Source organism: Phaseolus vulgaris, chromosome 7, assembly GCF_051622355.1.
Source record: "Phaseolus vulgaris cultivar YP4 chromosome 7, ASM5162235v1, whole genome shotgun sequence".
NCBI lineage: Eukaryota > Viridiplantae > Streptophyta > Magnoliopsida > Fabales > Fabaceae > Phaseolus > Phaseolus vulgaris.
In genome coordinates this window covers 16,124,623-16,148,230 of record NC_143504.1, presented here as the reverse complement: position 1 = coordinate 16,148,230, position 23,608 = coordinate 16,124,623, and the positions used below count along the sequence as shown (strand labels likewise).

General features: G+C 31.7%; 2 protein-coding genes across 7 annotated transcripts; both read right to left on the bottom strand.

Moving 5' to 3' along the window:
* Window positions 1–465: 465 nt before the first annotated feature.
* LOC137828012 (peroxidase 47) lies at window positions 466–2,750 on the bottom strand. Its single transcript, XM_068634406.2, has 4 exons — window positions 2,361–2,750; window positions 1,627–1,815; window positions 1,357–1,519; window positions 466–1,049 (listed from the first exon to the last, which is right to left on the bottom strand). Exons 1-4 carry the CDS (start codon window positions 2,607–2,609, stop codon window positions 670–672), a joined length of 981 nt encoding a protein of 326 aa, XP_068490507.1. The 5' UTR covers window positions 2,610–2,750; the 3' UTR covers window positions 466–669.
* A 7,770-nt stretch (window positions 2,751–10,520) lies between these two features.
* Window positions 10,521–15,784, bottom strand: LOC137828009 (PHD finger protein At1g33420). Of its 6 annotated transcripts, XM_090304894.1 has the most exons (6): window positions 15,007–15,563; window positions 14,006–14,132; window positions 13,480–13,792; window positions 13,111–13,326; window positions 12,027–12,647; window positions 10,521–11,582 (listed from the first exon to the last, which is right to left on the bottom strand). In XM_090304894.1, the coding sequence occupies exons 4-6, from the start codon at window positions 13,149–13,151 to the stop codon at window positions 10,745–10,747; spliced, it is 1,500 nt and encodes a 499-aa protein (XP_090161020.1). In that variant the 5' UTR covers window positions 13,152–13,326; window positions 13,480–13,792; window positions 14,006–14,132; window positions 15,007–15,563; the 3' UTR covers window positions 10,521–10,744. The 6 variants fall into 6 exon arrangements, 5 of the variants coding, with proteins under 5 accessions (XP_090161020.1, XP_068490501.2, XP_090161018.1 ...); XR_016523251.1 differs by lacking the exon at window positions 13,480–13,792 and having other exon boundaries at window positions 11,840–12,647; window positions 15,007–15,677; XM_068634400.2 differs by lacking the exon at window positions 13,480–13,792 and having other exon boundaries at window positions 15,007–15,784.
* Between the last annotated feature and the right edge of the window lie 7,824 nt (window positions 15,785–23,608).

Below are 23,608 nucleotides of genomic sequence, written 5' to 3'. Positions count from 1 at the left end.
TTTGAAAAAACACATTATGTTTTATAGAATCTGAAAGGTAAAAATATCTTTCGAATTCTAGAATCTATAGTTTTTGTGTATCACCCATTTAGAAATGGAAAACAACAATAGAATAAAAAATATTTTTCGTATTTTAAGAAGTATGTAGATGAAACTATGGAGGTGCAGGAAGAAATAGCCCATATCATTCTAAACTCAGGAACAAAGCGTCAATGCAAGTCAAAGCCCAGAAGCTCTTGAAGTCCAAAATATTCATTTCAAGCCCAATGCCAAAAGATCCATACATCTTTATTAGGGGTAATTAATATACCAAGTCATCTAAGTCAAGCATTTTTCATATTGTAAAGTATGCCTTATTTTTCATTTTTTTTATCCTTAGAATTATATAAATGAATCTAGAAAGTACAACGTTGTCGCTAGTATTTTGAAGAAAATATTGAAAATGCATGAATCTCGAAAGCCATATTTAGTAACTATTCCATGCGAGATATATAGGAAATATATTGATGATTAAGGATTACATCTATAAATATGAATACAATACACCCAAGGATACCAAATAGAGCTAGCTAGTTAAGCATATAATATGCATATCATGTAGTTTTAAGTAGTAGCAAGGATTGAGGTTTGGCTTAAAGCTAAAACAATCACAAACCCACAATTGATTATTCAGTTAATTTTGCGACAATTTTGTCGTACTTCACCATTGTAATAGTCTTTCACATCAAGCAGGCCCATCTTCACCATTGCTTGTTGGAAATCAAAAAAGAACATGGCTTGGTTGAATGCATAAGCGTTCACAAAGTTCCTGGTTCTGGGGCTAGTGTACAGTGTTTGGTCTGATGTAAGAACCCCGTTTCTCCTCAGCAAAGCGTTGAAGTAAACGTTGTCAAAATCGTTACTCGTCGCATCGAATGGTTGCTTTGCGTTGTCACCAGAACTGCATGTTCTCCCAAGTGTCTTGCCAAATTCTGTATCCAGAGTTGGATCCACTTGGCTCAACCGGTTCTTGAAAGAACCACAACTTGCCACTCCTAGTGTATGAGCCCCTGCGTATGCATGCAATCCAAGTACCCAACATCTTAATCATACTTTTCTACTTTCTAGTGAAGTAGTGAAGTGCTTGTTACATGGGTTTCTGTAATTTTCTTGCATGTTTGATGTTTCAAAGAGAAAGATAAATAACCTTTTTTCTGAAATGGATCTCAATTTTTTGAAATTATATTATAAATCGGTCGTTTTCAAAGAAACATTTCTTTCATTGGTGAAAGTGAAAGTTAATGGGACATAATGTTTTTTTGTTTGAAATATCGTTAACATGATTCAAGAGAGTAGTATGTTTAGGCGAGTGGGTACCAGAGAGAGCCACCATCTCTTGTGCAGAAAAACCACGTTGAGCAAACGACCTAATGAGCTCAGAGGCATTGAAAGTAGGGAATGGCAAATTGATAGTATCCTCAATTTTGGATCTTCTTCCATCCTTTCTTCCTTTAGGTATGTCATATACTGGTCCTCCTGCCTGTCATCATTCCATAATCATGTCAATATCTACACCAACAACATAAATAACTATATTTGAAAAGAAATGATTAATGAGTAATGTATTTTTTGACTTGAATATCTTACAAAGAAAACTGCATCTCTAGCAGCCATGGCCAGAATATCAGCACATGAAACCACACCAGGGCATTGAATTTCAAGCTGTTCTTTGATAGCATCTATCACTTCGAACCCTCTCAGGCTCAAATTTCCTGGAGAATCCTTTTCTGCTGTATTATCCTTAGTGGAGTCAATCAAAACTGAGCCATCACATCCCTATAGTACCCAAAAACAAATATTTTATTACTGTGGATTACTATATTATGTGAATGCAAAGCCACTTTGTCCTTTCTTGAGACACATGCACCACACGACATCTTCCATAGTGGTGAACAATTTACCGACAACAAATAGTTGAGTAACCACTTTCACGTTTTGGCCATTTTCTAAGAAATAAAAATACAGTGTAAAAATAGATTGATTATATTTGCACTGTATCTTCAGAAATTGTGTAGCATACTAGTTTGAATTATTTAGAACTTATAGTTAACTAAACTGATATTTAATTACTTACGTTAAAGTTAGTGACAATTAAATACTCTTACTAGAGTAGGATTGTAGAAGACAAACATTGGAGGCTATATTATTTAACTGTATATTGCTAGGGTTTTAATGGTCTTACACCTCAGGGTTTTTTGGGGAGAGAGAGGTAAGGAGACAAACACAAAGAAAAAGAGAAAGTTTGATAGATTCAATAAATAATGTGCCAAAATGAAGATGGAATAGTATTACATCCATGTGTGAGTAGAGAGAGAAGGAACCTGAATGAAGCAGTCATGAAAGTGCATTCTAATAAGACCAGCTGCTAGAGTGGGATCTTCCATCAAAGCTCTGTTGACAGTGTTCTTAACAACAGGTTCAATGAAAGGACAACTCATCAAGTAGTAGTTCATGTTCAAGCCATCTGCTCCGAATCTGAAGCCATATGCAAACACCTCAATTAGCAACAACACTGTAACAAAGTTTGCCATGACCACCTTTGAAGGCCTCACACATGATTTGTACAACATCTTCACAAAACACACACACTTATATATACTGGGTTTGTAGGGAGAGGAGTGAGGTTGATTTGCTATATACAAGACCCAAAAATTAAGAACCTTATATAGTGGGGAATAGTTGGCAACTGCATAGTGGGGTACGGCACTAGTGTATTGTGTGTGTATACACATGTTATACTTATATAATGAAAATGATTGGAAAAAAAATGTTGGCCAAAACTTGAAAAAAAGGATAATCTAAAACAAAATAGAAAAAGTTAAAAGATAGTGGTATGCACTTTATTATTTAAACCTGCACCATGTTTTTAATTTCTCAAATCCTACCTAATCAGCTTAAAGTCAATGTAAACGTTGTGGATTTAATAAAACTTTATTGTGTGTGAATGTTGATTACATGTATTATGTGAAGGTTGACACGCTAAGAATTTCACATTAGTGAGGGTCGAATGTGCATGAGCCACGCACTCGTGTGGTGCAACAATTAACCTCATTCCGTAAAATGACGAAAACCTTTGAAAAACTTTAAAACTAAAAAATCAGCATTAGATTAAAAATGAGTAGAAAATAATTGAGATGTGTTATATCTGAATTTTTAGGAGCACTGAGAATATGTATATTGCAAGTCAACTTTATCTTGGAATGGTGGAATAGAAATTGACAGACACAAAATGATCATTAAAGTTTTGGTACCATTTCGGTCATAGATTAATTAAAATAGTATAATTAATTTTGGATGGTTACAAGTTTACATTGATAAGAGACAATCACATGCAATTATAGTAATATATAGAAAGCCCATTTCCATTTCCTTAATTTGTATATATGGGGAACTTCTTCCATAGGTATGTTAAATAAATAGTTACACTGCATTTTCTCGATTATAGGGTTCGTTTAAAAAGTAAAATATTATAATAAAAAACGAGACAAATTTTGTGAAACTAATTTGATATAGTTGCGTAGATTTGTTATATAATAGATTTTTTTTATCATAAAAAATGAAATAAATTAAGGGTGTTTCAACCTGTATAAAAAAAATATAATAACTTTATAAGTTTTAGTCCCGTACCCTTAATAACATTCAACTAACTATTAGATACTTTAATACAATGAGATTGACCCATACAATGTTCCTGTCATACATTAGGGAGACTAACTGAACCAAAAATAACTTCCTTCGTGAGCTTTGATATAAAGACATCTTGCACATTCATTGTCCTCCAATTTCTACATAACACCTCATACCTCATACCTCATACCTCATACCTAGTTGTCCATGTTACGGGTTTCTGAATTTTTGTCATCCTTACAGTTTACTTATAGTTTATGTATCCCCACAATCTAGGGTTTTGATATTAGTGCTCCCTTCTATGTAGTCTCTTGAATAAATGTTTGCATCCGAATTTTTACTATTTGAACTGAAACGATTGTGACAATTCATATTGTTTTGGGTAAGTGTTCGAACACCAATTTTGTGAGACTATATATTGTTATCCATCTTGTTGTTTCTCCGCTCACTGAACTAACATCCAATCAACTAAACCAAACATAACTCACTTCTTTCTCCTGCATAAATTAGTAAACAATCTCAATATGCTTTGGGAGGTGCATTACACATATATAATAAGCTCTTTTGTTGATCAATAATGTAATCAAGTCCTCATATATCTCTATCTCCCATATAATCATACAGTTTTTAGACATTCCTTTAAACAATCCAGTTGAATATGAAAACTTAGCTCTAGGTATTTATTTGACAGTCAAACTCAAACATTCAGTTGTCATACAAAACATTTTTATACCATATATTTTTTTTGTTTAAATATTATCCTGTTTTTGTGATTCCAAATCATTCACACAATAGCTACTAGATGTTCTTCCAAGTTTATATGTTTATAATTCAATTCCATTAGATTAAAATTTAGAAAATGTTCCACTAGGTTATTATGATGAACTGATTGGGTTCAAACTCATTTGTCACACATATGAGATAGAATAAAATACCTTACATGTTAAGAGTACATGTGAAACCATTTCCTCTGCTAGATGGCAGAATTCTCAAAGGGTACCAAGTAACCCTACCCCCTGCCTACCAAATTAATCTTTGTTGGTATTCTACCCTTCAATCGTCTCCATGCCACATGTGTAGCTAGTGGGGTTGAATTTGTGTTCTACATAATAGGGTAACAGTTGTAGTTGTCTACTGCAGATTGGTTCAGACAACTATATGTTGACTTTACATTATATTCTCTCGTCCTCCTTCCCTCCACAACCATGTATCCTCTTCTAAGTTCTTAAAGATTACACCCCTTAAATTGTCCATTAGTTGTAGTTCCTGTTCCTTTTCCCAATCAAATATGTTTCATCTCCACTCTAATTTCCATTCCAAGTTTACCTAGATCAACAATTATTTTATCCTTATCCTATGAGACATCATATAACCTAAAATATATATCCTTAAGTGTTATATGTGTAATATATATATATATATATATATATATAATTTATTATAATCGTAGATATAATAAAATGTATTATATAATTGATTATGTATATATAATAGATTATATAACAAATATTTCATTATATTTACATATATAATTATTATACTAAATATATATTATATTTTTTTATATAATTAATTCTTCTTATTAATTTATTAAAATATTTGAATTTGTATTAGAATAGAATAAATCTAATTAATTATAGAATATAACATAATAAAAATCATAAATAATAATAATTATTATTATTACTATTATTAATAATACAAAAAAACAATTATAAAATATTAATTAAAAATATATTAATAATCAATTTATACAATAATAATATAATTATAAAAATAAAATCATATAAATAAAAAATAATGATAAAATTAAACAATACTAATAATAAAAAAATTAAATTATTAACTAATAATAAAATTATTTTTTTATTTAGTTATAAACAATTTATTATAATTAGGATAATTTAGTTATTATATATATTTTTTCAAAATTTATTATACCTATCAAATCATTCCCAATTTTTCTCTTACTTTCCATTTTCTTTTTCTTAATCCAAACAATCTCACGTTTCAGTGTCTTACTTCTTTTTCACTCTTCAAATTCATCCCTCAACCCAAAGAAAACATTAAAGAAAGAAATGTAAGAAAACATTAAAAAAAGAAATGTATGCATTAATGATACATAGTTACCGGTGTTATCCTATTTTTTAAATAAAATATTGAAATAATGATGAATATGTACTTATTGTTTTTGTTCTTATATTCATCTCTATTTTAAATTTCGAAACATCTAAGTTTACTAGATAAGTTTAAAATTTATTTTTACTATTCTCTTAACCGTTAGACTAATTTGATTTTAATTAGAATAAAATATAATTATATATTATAGATATTATAATCAATTATTTTGTTTTCTTTATTTTTCAAAGTTGTTTAATTTATTAGTACATTACTATTATATATAACACTCTTTTCTCAATAAAAGAAACATTGAAAATGAATTCTTTCTCAATAATATCCTCCAAGTTCACTAGGATACTCAAGTTACTTTTCCTCTCTTCACGATACTAATTACACACACATTTTTTTTTCACAATATTAATTACACACATTTTTTTCACAATATTAATTACACACATTTTTTTCACAATATTAATTATACACATTTTTTTTCTTTGTGTGATTTGGTTCAAAACCATGTATTGTATTTCAAGAAAAGTATATCTCAATCTCTCGTTACAACACATTTAATCATATTTCACTTATTTTTAATATTAGTATTGTTGCTTTTTTTAAAGCTATAAAATTATCAATTTTGAGTGTACCATTGGATAAAGTCTTAGTTTATCATATAACCTAAAAAATTTATCTTCTTTTCTTTGGTGCTTATTTTCTTTTCATTTGAAGAATTTCTTTTTTACACAATTTTTTATTTTTTTACTAATTTGATGTCCATGTGCTCTATTTCCCCTTAGTTTGGTAATTACAACATAATGATGTCCATGTGCTCTCCCTCTCTTTTTACACAAACTTAGTTTGGTAATTACTTTCGTTATTATAAATTGAGTACAATATTTTCTTAGTATTGTTGTGAGAAGAGTTACATCAGAAAACAATTATGCAGGTATTTATTTTGTTAAATATAAAAGAAGTATATTATGTTTTTAGTAAGATACCATAATCATTTCCTTTTCTTTTCTATGCTTTAAGGTTTTTCTATTGGTTGTTTTTTCACTTATAAAAGAGGTTATTATTTGCTCCTAAAGTCTTAAGAAAGAAATGTGTTTATTCTTTCTCTAGTTGAATTATATTATTACTTTGTTTTTTTTATCTTTTATTTATTTTTATTAGTTATGAATTCTTGTTGTATTACCTAACCTAAATAAAGACTAAGTGAGTGTAGTGTGTCTAAACTCTAGACATAAAACATAAAATATATTACTACAAATTTAATACATTCAAGCAATGCATTTTGACATTACATGTGGCCATATATAGGTTGAACTTTCAAACTTAGTTCAAAACTTTATGTTGTATGTGCTTAACCTCATATATTGTGATCTGATTAGTTATCCATAATATGATTACTTAATATTTAATGTAAGACAAAAACTAAACCTTACTAAGTTGGGGTCGTTAAGAAAGTTGATTCAGCTAGCTGGTTGCCATTAGATTTAAGAGAAAAGAAAGTGCAAAATGTGATGAGTGCGTCCTAAAGTGGGACCAAACTTGGTAATGAGAAGCACAAATTTTTTACCCCCTTTATTCATTTTGCGAGTGCTGTAGACACGTTGCTTATGGCACTGGTGGTGCCTACTTTACTAACATTTAATATTCTTATGTACATTACAGGCTCCAAATTTCAATTATATTTTATTCATAATTTTAATTTTGTTCAAAATGACTATTAAATTATTATTTTTGTTTCTATTTGCACAAAATATATACATTTTGTGATAGATTTTTTTTTTTTACTTTATTTTTGTTTTTTGAATGATAGTTTTTTTTAAATATAATTAATAATTAATTATAAATGTGGCATAGAACATGAGAAAACCTATACATAAATATGCATAGGGAGCAAGTGTATTAAGAAACAATAATTTTGAAAATTTACTGATTTAAGTGTTTTTTAGACCAAGTGTTAAACCGGTATGTTAATAATGGTTTTAGTATTTATCTTGCAAAGAAAACACTAAAATTAACCATTAACATTAACTTTAAATAATTAACATGTATATATTTTAGTTTGATGCTAATAAAATAATTGATGAAATAAAAAGAGTATTATTTTGAACACTTTAGGGAAACAAAGGAAGCATGAAAAGAAGGATGTGAACTTTGGTGTTTATGAAGATTGGTTTAAAACAAAATGATATGTGGGTATATTAGTATGTACAGAGTTTAAAATTGTTTTGTAGTATTGGGAGATATTAAGAGTGTTTCTGGGTATGTATAACAAGCTGATATCCATTTTTGTGAGTGCTTGTAATTATTTAAGCGGGGGTGTATATTGAATTCTACCATCTTTAAATGAAAATTGACTTATAATAATAATAATGCATTATTTAATAATAACCTATCTTTGAGCCAATTCTTTTTTGCCACCCGACCTAACTTGAGGTGACCTATCATATCAGGTCAATCTTAATAATTTTACTAAATTAGAATAACATTCAATTCTACTAAATTAGAATAGTATTGAAGTGGAAGGCTACCATTTAATTTGTTTCCAAATAGAAGGTTGAGACATTAATCCTTTTTTACTTATTTTTTATTTTCTCTTCCTTTCTTTCTTTTTACCATCATCACAACCTAGGGTGTTTACAACCCTATTAATAGATTTTTTTTTTAATGAAAACTGAAACACAAACAATTGTTTTTAATTTTTTATATATAACTGAAATCAGATCCTACTGTACAAATATGTATAACTCTATATTTAAGAAAATGAATTTGTTAAATACTTATAATAGTTCTATTATTAAAAGACATAAATAATATATTTTACTATAATTGGTTTACATAAATAGATTACAGTAATATATATATATATATATATATATATATATAGATAGATATATAATATGTGTAGTGAGAGAAGTGTCTTATATTGAGACAGTAATTGATAAAAACATTGAGGTGGTGTAGTTAATTCGGGTTGATTAAATTTGTGGATCAGAATTGAATGGGCGAATGAATTAATTATTTTGATTGATATAGCATCTTATTAGTAAGATAGTAAAGAGGGCCGTCCGGCAGGCAGTTCGACCCTTTACCCGCTATTATTTAGGTGGACAAATTCTTTCTGTATTTTCATATTTTTATATTTTCTTTAATTTTAATGATATTTTTAATTAAAATATAAATATAATTAATAAAATGTTTAATTTATATTAATATTTTTTAGAAAAACATATATATAAATAAAAAATACTAAAAGTTTAAAAAAAATTAATTAAAGTTTTTTATAAAAAAAACAAAATTAGTAAATATCACGTTTAAATTGATTTTTTTTTCATTTAAAATATATATTTAATGTTATTTATTTTTAAATATTAAGAAAAGTTAACTATTGAATTATTTAAACTAATTTGTGTTATAAAAATATAAGTTAACATGATTAAATTATTCTTCTTCTAATAATAAAAAAATTAAATCAAACTAAATCTAAAAATATTTAAAATATATATTTATTTTTATTATTAGTTTGAATGAAAATAATATTTTATTTTTTAAAAGTTTTAATCATTCTTTTCTTTTGAAAGTCATAAATTTTTTAAACTAAAAATTAGCCAAAGTATAAAAATAGACAAAGTATAAAAATAGAGTAGAAAACAATCGAATACAACAATTTTTCTTATTAATTTTTTCGTTTAAATGATAAAATTGTTCTCTTGATTATATAGAAATAAAAGTGTTGTCAATGAAAGAGAGGAATAAGGTTAAAAGTGTTGTCATAAAGACCCTCTTTGGATTGAGGTGGAAATTTGTGTGGAGGGGAGGGAGTGAATTAGAAAGGATGTGTAGGGATGTCAGAGGTTGTTTGGATTGAAGGACAGTATAGTGAATTTGTGACGATTATTTATTAAAATTTGTGATGATATGATTATTAGAAGATAATTTAGAAATTATTTTAAAAATATAAAAATATAGAATGGAGGTTGTTTAAAAATATAAAATGTCACAACACCTAGAAGCAAAGAAGTGTGAAAGAGAGGGATAAAGTTAAGCTGAGATAATTTAAGAATGTAGGTTGTTTAGCTTGTTTTAAATCTGATTTTATAATTAATATGGTAGTGAAGGAAGGAAGTATGAAGAAGGTAGAAGAAGAATTTGCTTTAAACAAGACAAGACAAGTCAACTTATTGAACCTATCATATAGATCAATTTAATTATTAAAGTATTTGATATTTACTTAATTGTTAGATAGTAAATTTTTTAATTAAAATATTAAAATTTAATTTACTTTTATTATTTAAAACATGATATTATGACTACAATTAAATAAATATATAAAAAAATTAAAAAATAAAATAAAAAGAGCAGACTAGTCTGCCAATCCACTTTATGTCAGGTTACTGGCCACCATTTGACACCCCTACTTATTAGACTAAAAAAATCTCTAACGAAACATGTAATATTTCATACAAAAGTTATACTCTCAAAATAATATTATTTAAAAGTTATTGATTTAATAGAACGGTTACGTAGTTCTAAAGAAAACGTGTCCCTGTGACACCATTTAGTTTAAATATATTCATTAAAATCCTTGATAGCAGCATACCGAGGAGAAAATACAGATAAGTTGTAAAAAATTTTAAAACATAGATACTTTCTTACAATTACAGCATTATAAAGAAAAAGGGTTGAAATGTTATGGAAAACCATGAAGCTGTTAGAACCAAAGAAAAGAAAAGAAAGTAGAATATTTTGATTTTACGCCCTCCATATCCTTCGTCAGTCAGTCAGTATGTACAGAAAATAAACAAGCTAAGGAAGAACCTGAAATATGAACAAGACATGCCGTGTCCCTGAACCTATTCTAAGGCCTATCTGTGTGTTATGTACAGGTTCTTTCAGGCCTAGGCAAAAAAAAAGAGGAGGAGCTTTTCATACAAATCTAATAACTACCTAACTAACTGACATCTGATGGCACTGGGAAGGGTTTTCCGAAACAACTAGTTGAAGTGCTAACGTTAGTGACAGTCTCATCTTTGCAGTGCCCCCCAGATTTGAGTTTTGATTCAGAGGTTTGGCATTTGAGGCAAACAAAACGTGCTGGAACAGGATCAGTATCATGGATGTCAGAACACCTAGTATGCCGCCACACTCCACATATATCGCACGCCAACATTCTCTCCCCATCGTCATCCTTCGCCCCACAGCTGCAATCTACAGTCCACCTCTCAAGTCCTCGTTCCATCCGGAACTTACTTAACCCATTCTTCCCAATGCATCTTCCTCGTACACAAACTACATCTTTCGATCCTAACAAGAGCTTGACCAGGGTGGAATCTTCAACACCGCTATAGCCTTCTAGCTCATCAACTTGAAATCTTCTGAACATTAGATATACATCTTGAAAAGCATTCGCTGCTTGACTTTTAAGCTCGGCCACTGTGGCATTCATGGGCAGCACTATTAATTCCGGTGGGGCAATAACTTCAGGATCTTCAGATTCATCTACGAGTTCAACCTGACATGAGATGCGTAACTTGTGCAAATCTGACAAAGGCAACAACTCAGGACTATAATCTTTTACAAACTGCTTGCAGTCAAAAAGCTTCTGAACTGAGCTCATCGCAAGAGTCCTTGTCCCTGCTTCAACATAGTTGACCATCATCTGAGGATGAAGCAAAGAGTCGTATAAATATCTCAAGCATTGTAGGAGGTTGTCTTCAGATGGATACTTCGAGGCTGAAGAGTTATTGTTTGCTAGAATTCCATAGCAAGCACCAGTGGCAGCCTCGAGTCTAAAAAGCAAATAAAATACCATAATATTAGAACCGATTCACATTATCACACCACATAAAATCAAAAGAGAATATTTCAAATAATACAAATGAATAGGCATTAATGCTTTGAAAAGAACATCAATATTTGAAGGTCCAAACTCAATTTTAGTGGACTTCATATGCAAACACTTCAGCAATAAACCAGATGAAAAAACCCCAAGAGAAAAAGCAAGGGAACGATCAAATATACTCAAAAAAAAAAAATTTGGGTCAACCTTCATGCATGATAGTATTGCCACGAACAAGTATCAAATTCAGCCTCATGCAATCAAGTAGCCCGTGTTTACAAAATCCTAAAACTGCAGCATCGTTGCATATATACCATGACTCGCGTCCGAGTCAGTATGTAAGACCTTCCTCTAAGGAGTTAAACATTCCATATGAATTAGATTGAAATCTAACCTGAACTCATAAACTCCAGTTTGCGTATTGCACCGGCTATTAACAACCATTCCACCATAGACCATTTTTCCTCCCAGTTCTCCCAGGCAATAATCAAGCAGTTCTGGAGAGCCTACCTTGCAGGCCGCACCCCTAAGAGCACGCCAATTCACCCACTTAGACTCGGACACTGCACGCAGCACTCTGATCATAGCTTGCTCCACACGTTCAATGTCAGTCTTCTCCCAAGAAATTGACAGTCCAGAAGCATTAAAACGACGCTTCTTACAGGTTGTGTCATCCACATTTGATACACTCTTGCGAGCATCACCAATCAAGCCTATTATGAAACAAAAGAGGTCTCTTATATTTACAAGTTCATGCTCTGACAAAGATTGGAAATATTTTATCATGTCCTGAACACGGGAATGGGGCATCGGAATCTGTCCCTGGGAAAAGGTGGACAAGGGTAGGTTGGATAGGTTTTCAACAGCAGACTTGTATGCTTCATGCGTGAGACAATAGCTACCAGAGCCAAATTTATAACCCCAGTCGCCATACCATGGGTGTCCCTTCATAATGGCATGGAGCAAGCGATACTCTAACCCATATTTCTTTGAAACATCCATCACGCTCACTTTTCTGCCCACAACAAAAGTGAAGAAAAGATAAGAGTTCAAACCATAGCTATGTTCACATAAACCACAAATAGCCAAAACAACTACTCCCACGTGAAAAGGGTTGTGTTATTTCAAGATACCCAAAAATGTTGAGTACTGTAGATGTCTTTCACCTCTAAAACAGGGTCATTCTTATGTGACACGAAGTTTAATTTGAACAATAATTTATTTTTTAAGAAATGCTTCTGTATCATTCTTCCCCATCTATCTATTAACTAGGTGACAAGACTGTCACGAGCGACCAGAGTATTAAATAGAAATTATATATATAAAAAATTAGCTCCAAGACATGCTAATTAGGTGACCAGAGTGTCATTATAACACAAGTATAAAATAGAAATGACAGAAAGAATTAGTTCCAAAACAATTGAAGTATATTTTAGAAAAAGAAATTGGAATTCGTAATTACAATAAAAAATCCTAACCTGACTCCAAGAGTCTTGCATAGGCGATCCCAGAAATCCATAATATGACAACCAGAAAGAAATCTAGAGCCCCCTTCTCTGCCATTAACCCGAAGAAGGTGCCCATATCCATTGCCATGGACAACGCCATGTAAAAGATGAGTCGTGTTCTCTAACTGGTGGTACACCCAGTCTTCAACATCATCAGTGGTAGTCACGTGGTTGCAAGACTTGCATCTGAAGATAGAAAGCATTACCAAAATGTAAGATCAAGGACAGAGCACCATTGCACTTATCCAAAAATAAGGTTCACTTAACAGTTAACATGATTTTGGGGATAAGCTCTATCAAATAATAACAAGGAAATCCTCTCAAACGAAAAGAAACTACCCTCTCCATCAGCATACTATGAAATTTCATAATAAAGGCAGTCCAAACATGCTCTGAGCTTCAAACGAAAGGAAACTACCCTCTCCTTCAGCAAAGTTGAAATTTCATACTAACAGATCTACTTCACGTGTTGAAAATTGATTTTAACTAAAGGACTCTCAATGATACAGAGCCCCAACAAATTTCAAGCTCTGACAAACAGGCATTCCAGTTCAGCAATCAACCACATTAATATAGAAAAATAACTCGGTATCAACACTGTTTTCATTTAGAGAACCGCTAATTTTCGAGACTTTGTTTCCCAAATTTGTATCTACAATCAAAGAAACAGTACGCAAATTAGAAGTAAATAGCTAACACAAAATTGACAGAAATAAGACCAGCATAAACATATTCAAATTTATTTCGGGTATCGATTACCCAAGACATCAATTGAAAAGCCAAAAAAAACCTAAGATAAAAAAGGTTCCATGAACAGATTAAAAGAAAAACAAAAAGCAGTGCTTAGGTAGCATAAATTACTTACTTAGATTCTGACAAATGCAAGATGTCTCCACAGCACATACACGGCTTGTGGTACCCACCAATAGAGCTTCCATCTGCTTTGATTATAAAATGGTAACGCTTTCCGCACACTGGATGGCCGCTCCAACCTAAATAATAAATCCATAACTTTCAATTCAAAGATATAATAAATAATAGTAATATTTACAGAGAAAAAAAAATTGACAATCCACGCGAATTTCCTCATAAAAAATAATAATCAATCCTATTAATAAATAACATAAAAAAAAAACACTAAACAAGGAAAGATCACGATTATGATCAATGAAAATTAAGATTTTCATGGAAAAACCAGCATATCCAGACTAGAATACGTGGCGCACGACTTGAGAAGCACGTCAGTACTAACTAAGCAAAGTTGGACCACAACAATAATGACTAAATATATTAAATTAAATATATAACATTAAATAGTATGAGCTGTCAAGCAACAAAGACAGGAAGGAGAGTTCCGACAAAAGAAGACTGACGCGTGGCACCTCAAAACCCTTCCACCTGTCAGTTCTTATGGCCCCACCTACCACCTAACCCTTTTTTTCTTCTGAATTCTGATCCTCCAATATATCTCCCTGGATTTTATCGAAACCAAACCAACGATACGATAGATAGTCCCCTTCCAGTTATGTATCGGTCATTTTCCTTATAAAATAATAACTCGATATTATTCTTTTGTAAACTCACTTAATCATACTTGTAAACTTCATCCAATTTATGATTATGTGGGCATATTGAAGTATGAGTAATAATAACAATAAATAATAATAAAATAATCATCATCATATCATAATAATAAAGTCATCTCGCGAAATGAACACGATAATTTCGGTGAAACGTTTCATTTTTATGTTTTCACAAGTTGAAGATCGGGAACCGGGAACCGAAGAGAAACCTGGAAAAAAGCGATGAAACCAAAAACGATTCATGCAAGAGAGAACCGGCTGATGTACTGGTGAGTCAACTCACCGAAAACTCGGCACTGATCGCAGTAAACGGATCTGGATCTGGCGACGTCCTCTTGCACAACGTCCAGGCACACAACAGGCGAGTCAGGGCCTTCGGTGAGCTCGCCGACGCGGAAGAGTATCTGCCACGTCAACAAGTGGGGGAACAGCGCGTACGGCGGCGGAAGCAGCGCGTGCTTCGTCAGGAAGGAGCGAACGTTGGATCGGAAGGGCCCGCCGGCGAAGTTCTCTGCCTCGGCAAGGGACGGCGAAGGGAACGTAAGGAAGTCGTAGAAATCGGCGGTGACTCTCTTCTTCGCGGCGCGTTTGAGGCCCTTCCCTCCGCTCACAACCATCATGGAGGCGGAAACAGGCGCGTGGTCCAGCGTAGGAGGCGCGTGGGGCGAGATCTTGAAATAGAAGGCTGGAAGGTTCTGGATCGGGTAGGGAGGAGAGAAAAACGACGCCGGAGTTTGGCGGTTGATAGAGAGAGAAAGAGAGAGAGAAGAAATGATCGTTTCAGATTAGGGTTTCGTAGTTTGTTTTCTGTTTGGATGGTGAGATTTGATGGTCGTCGTTGGATTAATCTGGGATCAGTATTTTTGTATTTATACACCCAACACATTAAATTATTCTTACAGTTTTGGAAAAAGAAAAAGGAAAAAGAAAAAAAAAAAGAAATATTCCTTCTGGGCATTCGCGAGAAAACTGAGTCAGTTTTGGAAAATTTAGAGGAGAGAGAATTTCAGGGATCGGAAATCTTAGCCGTTAAGCGAGTTTACCGCCATCAATACTCATGCATATTAGACCAAGTTTTTTTTTTTCTTAAAAATTAAACAAAAATGGCAAATTCTTATTTTAGAAGGTTTATCCCAACAAAACTTGTTTAAAAAATGACTAAATGCCCTGCATTGAAAAAAAAACTGATAAAATACATGTCTGTCTTTTAATGGATTTAAAATAATTTTTATATATTCTTCTTTCTTTTGCTAACTTGTCTTTTTTATTTTTCGTGGTGTAGGAAAGAATTGGAACTCTTGTCTTTATAATGTGGCGCGAGGTTAAATTAATATTTTTCCTAATTATTGATTTACATTTTATATACTGCAATGTTTTATTTATTTATTCATACTGCTTGCATGGAAGTTTCTAAATACGAAATTAGGAAATAAGAAAAAAAACATTGAAATGTATGTGTGTAATTGTAAAGAAACAAAATAATATTAAAATGTGGATGGTTAAAAACAATAAAAGTTTAGATTTGGAAATTTAAAACTTCCAATAGAAAAGATTATGTTGATGAATGTAGATAAGTATAAAAGTATTTATTAATACAATGATATCAATATATCTTTATTATTCTCTCATACATAATAAGAAGTATCTTTAAAAGTGTAGATTAATTAACTGTTATTTTAATTTATTTTTTTAAGAATTATGTGTGTTATTACTCATATTAATCATATCTCATTAGAGTTTTGTGATTTGATTTGGTTTTTTATTATATATACTGGAACCGTAACTAAGCCTAGTTCCATTTGGCTTGCTTTTAATTTAACATAAAATTTAAACTAAACTAAATTAATAGTTAATAGTTTTGCTTATATTCATTTATGCTGTTTTTATTTTTATAAAATTATTAAATATTTATTATAAAAAGTTGTTCAGTAGAAAATATGTTACGGATTTTCTTATAACTAAAATTATATTTATAATTTTAACTTTCTTTCTTATTTATATATAAATTTCATAATTTTATATTTAATTTAAAATAAAAATTTGTTTCGTAAATTTATTTTCTTATTATAAATATATTATTTATAATTTATAATAATATATAATAAGGATTCTTTTCATAATTTTTTTTTCACAAATTTTTAATTTTACTTTCATACTTATATTTTACTTTTTTTATTTAGTCATGGGCATTCCTTTGTTAAGCAATTGTTATATGTGGAACGGTTTTGAATTCAAACATATTGTAGATATTCTCTATTTGAGTTTACTTCAATTTTCATTCTTTTTTAAATTCTATTAGCAATAACATTACTTTCTTCGAAGAGGATCAAAGGTAAATTCTTCAACCTTTATCTTTTATTTCCTAGTTTTTTTCTCTCTAATAGTAGAGTTAATTTTATTCATTGTAGTGATGGTATATATTGTGGTTTTTATGATTGATAGCGTAGTGACGGACCCGTTTTGTTTGGAAAACTTTTTTTTTTGTTTTTCTTTGTTTCTAAACCCCGCAAAAGAGCACAAAGAAAAAAAAGGGAAAAATATCATAACATTCTTATGACCTTGAAAAGTCAAAAAAGTAAAATAACAAAGTGAAACACAAACACTCACACCAATTCAAAACAAACTCACTAAGATAAGATCGACAAGACTCAATTCGATACATTTTGTTGCTCAATTGAGAAATCTTTCACAAGTTCTTTTATCAAATTTGCAGCACCCACCAACATCACTCTTCGAAAAATCATACCAAGGTTCCTTTATTCTCATGTATTATTGTTGATAATTCATACCACAAACACTTCACAATTAGGTCAGTCATCTCAACATCCAAGACAAGGCCCCACTAAACATTAGAAAGACCTCAGCAAAAGAAGAACTGGACATAGGCCATAACATCAGATGTTCTTTCTTCTTGTCTTTTTACATGAAGTTTATGTAGATAATTTTGGCTCTTTTTGGGGGTCCAAATAGAAGAATAAGTTAGAGTAGGGTGTGCTTAGTAATTTGGGCTTGTGCTTAGTAATTTGGGCTTGTGACAAGCCCACCTTTCATGACATGTACACATAGGTTTAGGGTTTCTTTGATCTACCTTCTAGAAGGTTGCTCACAAATGACGCCCCTACCCCTCTCACTCGTGCTCCCCAAGTCACTCTCTCCTATATAAAGGGTGTCTTGCCTAATGTACTTTTACATTGAATTTTGAAAGTAAAGAAACTTTGTCAAAGTGTTTAGTGAGTTGAGTCTCCTATTATCTTCAGATCTTATCTTGAGTGCACAACACCTCAAGTGGCGGCTCTTCACCACTCATCTTGGAGTATCCCATTGATAAGAGCCAAATTTTAGTAATATTTCATATTAAAATATAGGGACTTATGAGTATTAATTGGTAAAATAAGTATAAAATAACCCTTAATTTATGAATATATACCTTTTTACATATTTTGTGATTTTAATTTAAATAAGAACGATTTATTGTCAAATTTGTATTAATTTCATAATTCTAGGGAAGAATGGAGATGATTGGGCAGAATGAGAATATACAAAGCTAAAAATGGAAAGTTGGAATGCATCAACATTCACCAAGCTGTCAAAACGCGTAAAAGAACCATCTCACCACCAGGGGAGCTCACTTAAGCAAGTTTTACGAGAAAAGACCCAACTTCACTGGAGTGAACTCGCTTAAGCAAGTCTTTGGCGAGTTTCTCTGGAGTGATCTTGATTGGCGAGTTTTCAATGTTCCAACTTTGTCTTTAACTTGTGCATTCTCTTTTAGCCCTTTTATCTTCATTTCCCCTATAATCATGAAATTAACACAAATTTGGGAATAAATCGTTCACATTCATTTTATAATCCAAAAGTATGTAAAAAGGTTCAAATTCCCAAATTAGGGTTGGATTATAATTATTTTATCAATTAAAGTTCATAAGTGTCTATCTTTTTGTATGAAATATTACTAAATTATGACACTTATCAACTTCAGAATCCAATCAGGGGAAGAAGGTCAAAACCTCAGAAGAAGTGAAGACAAGTCTCTGTAGAAGAAAGTCCAGAAGCCAAACGGGCCAAAACATCAAAGGATCCTTGTTAGTTGTAATTTAGCTTCTGATCATTCTTTATACTATAGGATCTTATTATAATACAAGTTATACAAGTTCTAATGATTTCTACACAAACTTGGAGTATTTCAAAACATTCTCATTAAAATATTATGGCTTACACAAATACAAACATTTACAATATAAGGTTTAAAACATCCTAAAGTTTTTCGGAACCTCCTACACCTGTATGATCATCTGCTCGTGTACATAGTACATTCATCGTAGTTCACAACACAATAAGAAAAGCAGGGGTAATAAGCTATTGAAAATATAATTCTATAATATGCACAATTAAATCAAAAGAGAAAACCAAATTACATGAATCAATTTCAGAATTATTCAATCTTCTTCGAATCCCAACATAAAACAATCACATAGATCTAACATGGATCTGCACATCTAGGATATTCAGCAAACATAATAACAATTAATGCCTTTCATTATGAATTCTTAGAATTTTCTATTTGTTATTTGCACTGCTTTTCTTTTCTTTTTAAACCTTAGAGTGTTTTGCCCGGGAGTGCAAAAGGATAAGTGTGGGGGTATTTGATGAGCATATATTTATTCACACTCATTAGCCTTAATCATAGATTATTGGACTATAATAATAAATAAATCCATTGTTTTAATTAATATTCTTATAATTGGGTTTATTTGGGCCTTAACTATTATTTTTGGTAATTTTGTGTTTTTAGGGTAAATAATATGAAGTTGTCTACCTTTGTGAATGGGTCAAATATGCAAAAGTCCAAGTTGCTTCTTTGAATCAAAACAGAAAACAAATTCTGAGGAGAAGAAAGAGAAAATAAAAGCTACAAGATCCCAGAAACAGAATTGGAAGCAAATCTTCTGCAAAATAAAGAGAATTATGGAAAGTGAAAACTGTTTACAAAATCTAAATTGCAATATTTTCCCAAGATCCTTGGAGCAGAAAAAGTCTATAAAAGGACACAAGCATCAAGGAGAAAAGGAGAGCTTCATAGGGTTTTCTTAGTTTATTTTCTTCTTTATAATTCTTTTGTTTTGCCTCCGCATGGAAGGCTAAACCTTTTTGGTTGATTCTTTTGTAATTCTCCATTGAGTTCTGAGGTTTTGTTCAATAAAAGTTTCATTTTTCAATTCTTTATAGCAATTGTTTTTATTGTCTAATCTTCTGGAAAACTAGTTTTTGTGAGAGGTTGTACTTAAACTTTGGTTTCTTAGTTAGTTCGCATTGTTCTAATTAATTTCTTGGGTGCATGATTCAAGAGAGAGGAGGTAAGCATTCCCATGGAGTATACACATGGAACAAAGTGGGTATTGATTAAACTAGTAGACGCATGTTTTATTGGTGAGTTTCAGTTGAATCAGATCGACGCATGTTCAATCTGGTTTAGCTCTGTTGGAGGACTGAGAAATGATTAATCTTTAGAGAACCTGTGAAGAATTCAATGGTGGAAGAACTTGGGGATCAACCGCTTTTTATTTTCTATTTCAATCTCTTTTATATTTTCTGCATAACTATTTTAACCTCCTTTTTATTATTATTATTGTTATTGCTAACTTTTATTGCTTGCAGATAGATTCTAAACACTGATTTACTGATTTTACTATTGGATTCGTTGCGAGACGACTTGGGGTCATCTAACCACAATTATACTATCATCTCTCTAGTGTTAGACAAGTTTACGCTAGAATCATCTTAATTTGAGAGCAAAATGACAACTACCAAATTTTGGGAGGAGAATCATAGTTTAGGATTTACCTTTTGTTGTTTTATTTTGTGTTTTTTATTGTCTAATCTTCTGGAAAACTAGTTTTTTGTGAGAAGTTGTACTTGAACGCATGATTGAGAGTCTTCCTTATCTTAAACTTTGGTTTCTTAGTTAGTTCGAATTGTTCTAATTAATTTCTTGGGCGCATGATTCAAGAGAGAGGAGATAAGCATTCCCATGGAGTATACGCATGGAACAAAGTGGGTATTGATTAAACTAGTAGACGCATGTTTTACTGGTGAGTTTCAGTTGAATCAGATCGGCGCATGTTCAATCTGGTTTAGCTCTATTGGAGGATTGAGAAAGGATTAATCTTTAGAGAACCTGTGAAGAATTCAATGGTGGAAGAACTTGGAGATCAACCGCTTTTTATTTTCTATTTCAATCTCTTTTATATTTTCTGCATAACTATCTTAACCCCCTTTTTATAATTATTATTATTACTAACTTTTCATTGCTTGTAGATAGATTTTGAATTCGGTTAACTAAATCACTATTGGATTCGTTGGGAGACGACTTGGGGTTATCTTACCACAATTATACTATCATCTCTCTAGTGTTAGACAAGTTTACGCTAGAATCATATTAATTTGACAGCAAAACGACAACTATCACTGTTCACGTGACATGCATGCAGTTTCACCCCCGGAACGTGATCCTCACAGGTCGTATCTTTTCTAGTGGCTCTTTACTTGTGTTACGCCTGAACGCGTCATCCACACCACACGCATGGACCCTCGTGACCTAGGCTTCTCCCTAACTGATAACTGGTGAGTGGTCTGGGATCCACCTCTCGTGGCCCAGCTCTGCTGTTTGACTTGTCGAGGTTCGAGGTCAACATATCTTGATGACCGATGTCTGACCACTCCTCGATCCTTTAGGCGTATTGTCTGCGAGACACTTTGGGCATACCGTCTGTGGGACCCACCTCACACGACCTGAGGCCTGGCCTCTCCTCAACACCCTAGGCGTACCGTCTGCAAGGCGTCGACCCATGCTGCTCGTGGGACCCAGCTTACGTGGCCCCACGTCTACTAGCAGTCAATTACGCCCGAGGACTAGTCGGTACAAAGTCCTACCAAAGACTAACACCTGATCCAAATATTACTAGAAAATCCAACAGAAAGGATTAGGGTAAGTTCAATACAACCCAAGTCGTGCATCTCATATGTCACGGTGTGCACGAACTCCCTCATCAGCTTCTCACCACCTGATATCTTAATCTATGTGACTTAAATCATCGGTGAAGCTCGGAGATCTCTGTTACCACATAGGCATCAATACTTAATACACAAACAAACCTCAGTCCATATATTATCTCAAATGTATGAATTCAATTCCATATAATTTTCATCATACAATATCATTCAAAACACAATCCACAATATTTAAAATCTTATTTAACATAAAAAAAATAAAACTTAAATACTAAACCATAAAGATTTATCCCCCATTCTGGATAAGCTTCAAGATTTAAGGGCCTAATGCAAGTTATCAAAACAAAACAGAAATTCAGTATGTAGTAGAATAAGTTGAGAGGATAACTCTTCTCAACTGACCCCACCAAGATTGATGACTAAATCCTAAGGAAAAATAGAGAACAAAGGATCTTTAGAGCAAAAATGAACTTACTCTGTTTGAAAACATGATCCAATAGAAATGTTCCTTAACTCCTCAGCTACAACATGGTCCGATCAGATTCTAAAATAGATGAAAATTGGAGAGGAAATTAAGAGAGAATGAAGAGAGTTGGAGAGATGGAGAGAGAGAAAAAGGAAAAGGAAAAACATTGTGTGTGTGTGCGTGTGTGTGTGTGGGGGGGGGGGGGGGGGGGGGGGGGGGGGGGGGGGGCTCTGTTTTTATTTTTTACGTCGTTACACTTATCATGAGTTGCTAAATCTATTTTGTTGGGAATGGATGACCCTGTGATATTTCTTGAGTTATTATTATTTATAGATACATGTTTCTCTTTTGTATTCAAATTCTTTGGGTCTAGTAGTATGCTTAACGGTGAGGAATGACCGTTGATTGTCCATAGGGCATGAATGAGACAAGAAGATGATTTCATGTTTTTGAACCATATTTAGCCAGCCATGAGATTCAATGATCGCATAGTGCGGAGTTGGGACTATTGTGAATATTTTCATCTTAATGTAGAGGTAAGATCATAACAATGACTTACTACTTTAGATAGCCTTGCACGAGAAATCGACTTTGTTTGGTCAAAATAGGAACAAAGATTTTGAATAAAATATTGCATTTATAAATAATAACAACAAAAGAAATTAAGAGGGTTATTCCAATTTCAATATTTGTGCTATATATTGATATCTTTCTACTTCAATGATTGTTTACCAATTCACCTCTCAATTTAAATATTATTAGTGCTATTCTTATTGATGTGGTTAATGTCACTACTGATATGAAAAAACCCTCAAAATTACAAATCACTTCATTATAAAAGATAATCATAATGTGATATATTTAATTCTTTGTGGATACAACAACCCACATTTGTACTATAATTAATTCAGTTTGTTTGCCAAGTAGAAAGAATGTGAATTGATTGAACAAGAAAAATATTTTTATAAACCCTCCATTATTAGGCTGATATTTAAAAAATACACATACACATAAACTTATAAACTTATGATGTAATTAAAAAATGTGGATAATTAAAAAATGTGGATACACAAATGCAAGTGTGTCTATGTTTCCGTTAATATTTAAAAAAATGTGAATACACATAATAAAATTGGAAAAGTAATAATACAGGGAGTATCTTTCCTCTAATATAAGTAAAGTGAATAAAACCACAGACCCTTTATGTATATAATTAAATTTAAATATTAAATATTATATTTAAATAAAATAAACAATTTATTTTCACTAAACCATTTTTATTCATAAAAAATTCAACTTTTAATGATTTATATAATGTTTTGTTAATTTTTTAATCATTTAAATTTTAAACACCCTAAATTTTAACTTTCTTTCTTATTTACTAGCAGAAACATTTAAATAGGAGACCAAA

Bases quoted from the DNA above. Each gene is read 5' to 3' on its own strand.
- LOC137828009 (XM_068634400.2), bottom strand. From the start codon at position 15,343: ATGATGGTTGTGAGCGGAGGGAAGGGCCTCAAACGCGCCGCGAAGAAG. The intron at 14,133-15,006 runs GTGAGTTGACTC...TTTATTATTTAG, and splicing joins CGATCAGTGCCGAGTTTTCG to GTTGGAGCGGCCATCCAGTG. The intron at 11,583-12,026 runs GTTAGATTTCAA...TTTGCTTTTTAG, and splicing joins ACTGGAGTTTATGAGTTCAG to ACTCGAGGCTGCCACTGGTG.
- LOC137828012 (XM_068634406.2), bottom strand. From the start codon at position 2,609: ATGTTGTACAAATCATGTGTGAGGCCTTCAAAGGTGGTCATGGCAAAC. The intron at 1,816-2,360 runs GTTCCTTCTCTC...TGGGTACTATAG, and splicing joins TTCATGACTGCTTCATTCAG to GGATGTGATGGCTCAGTTTT. The intron at 1,050-1,356 runs GTACCCACTCGC...ATGCATACGCAG, and splicing joins AGAGATGGTGGCTCTCTCTG to GGGCTCATACACTAGGAGTG.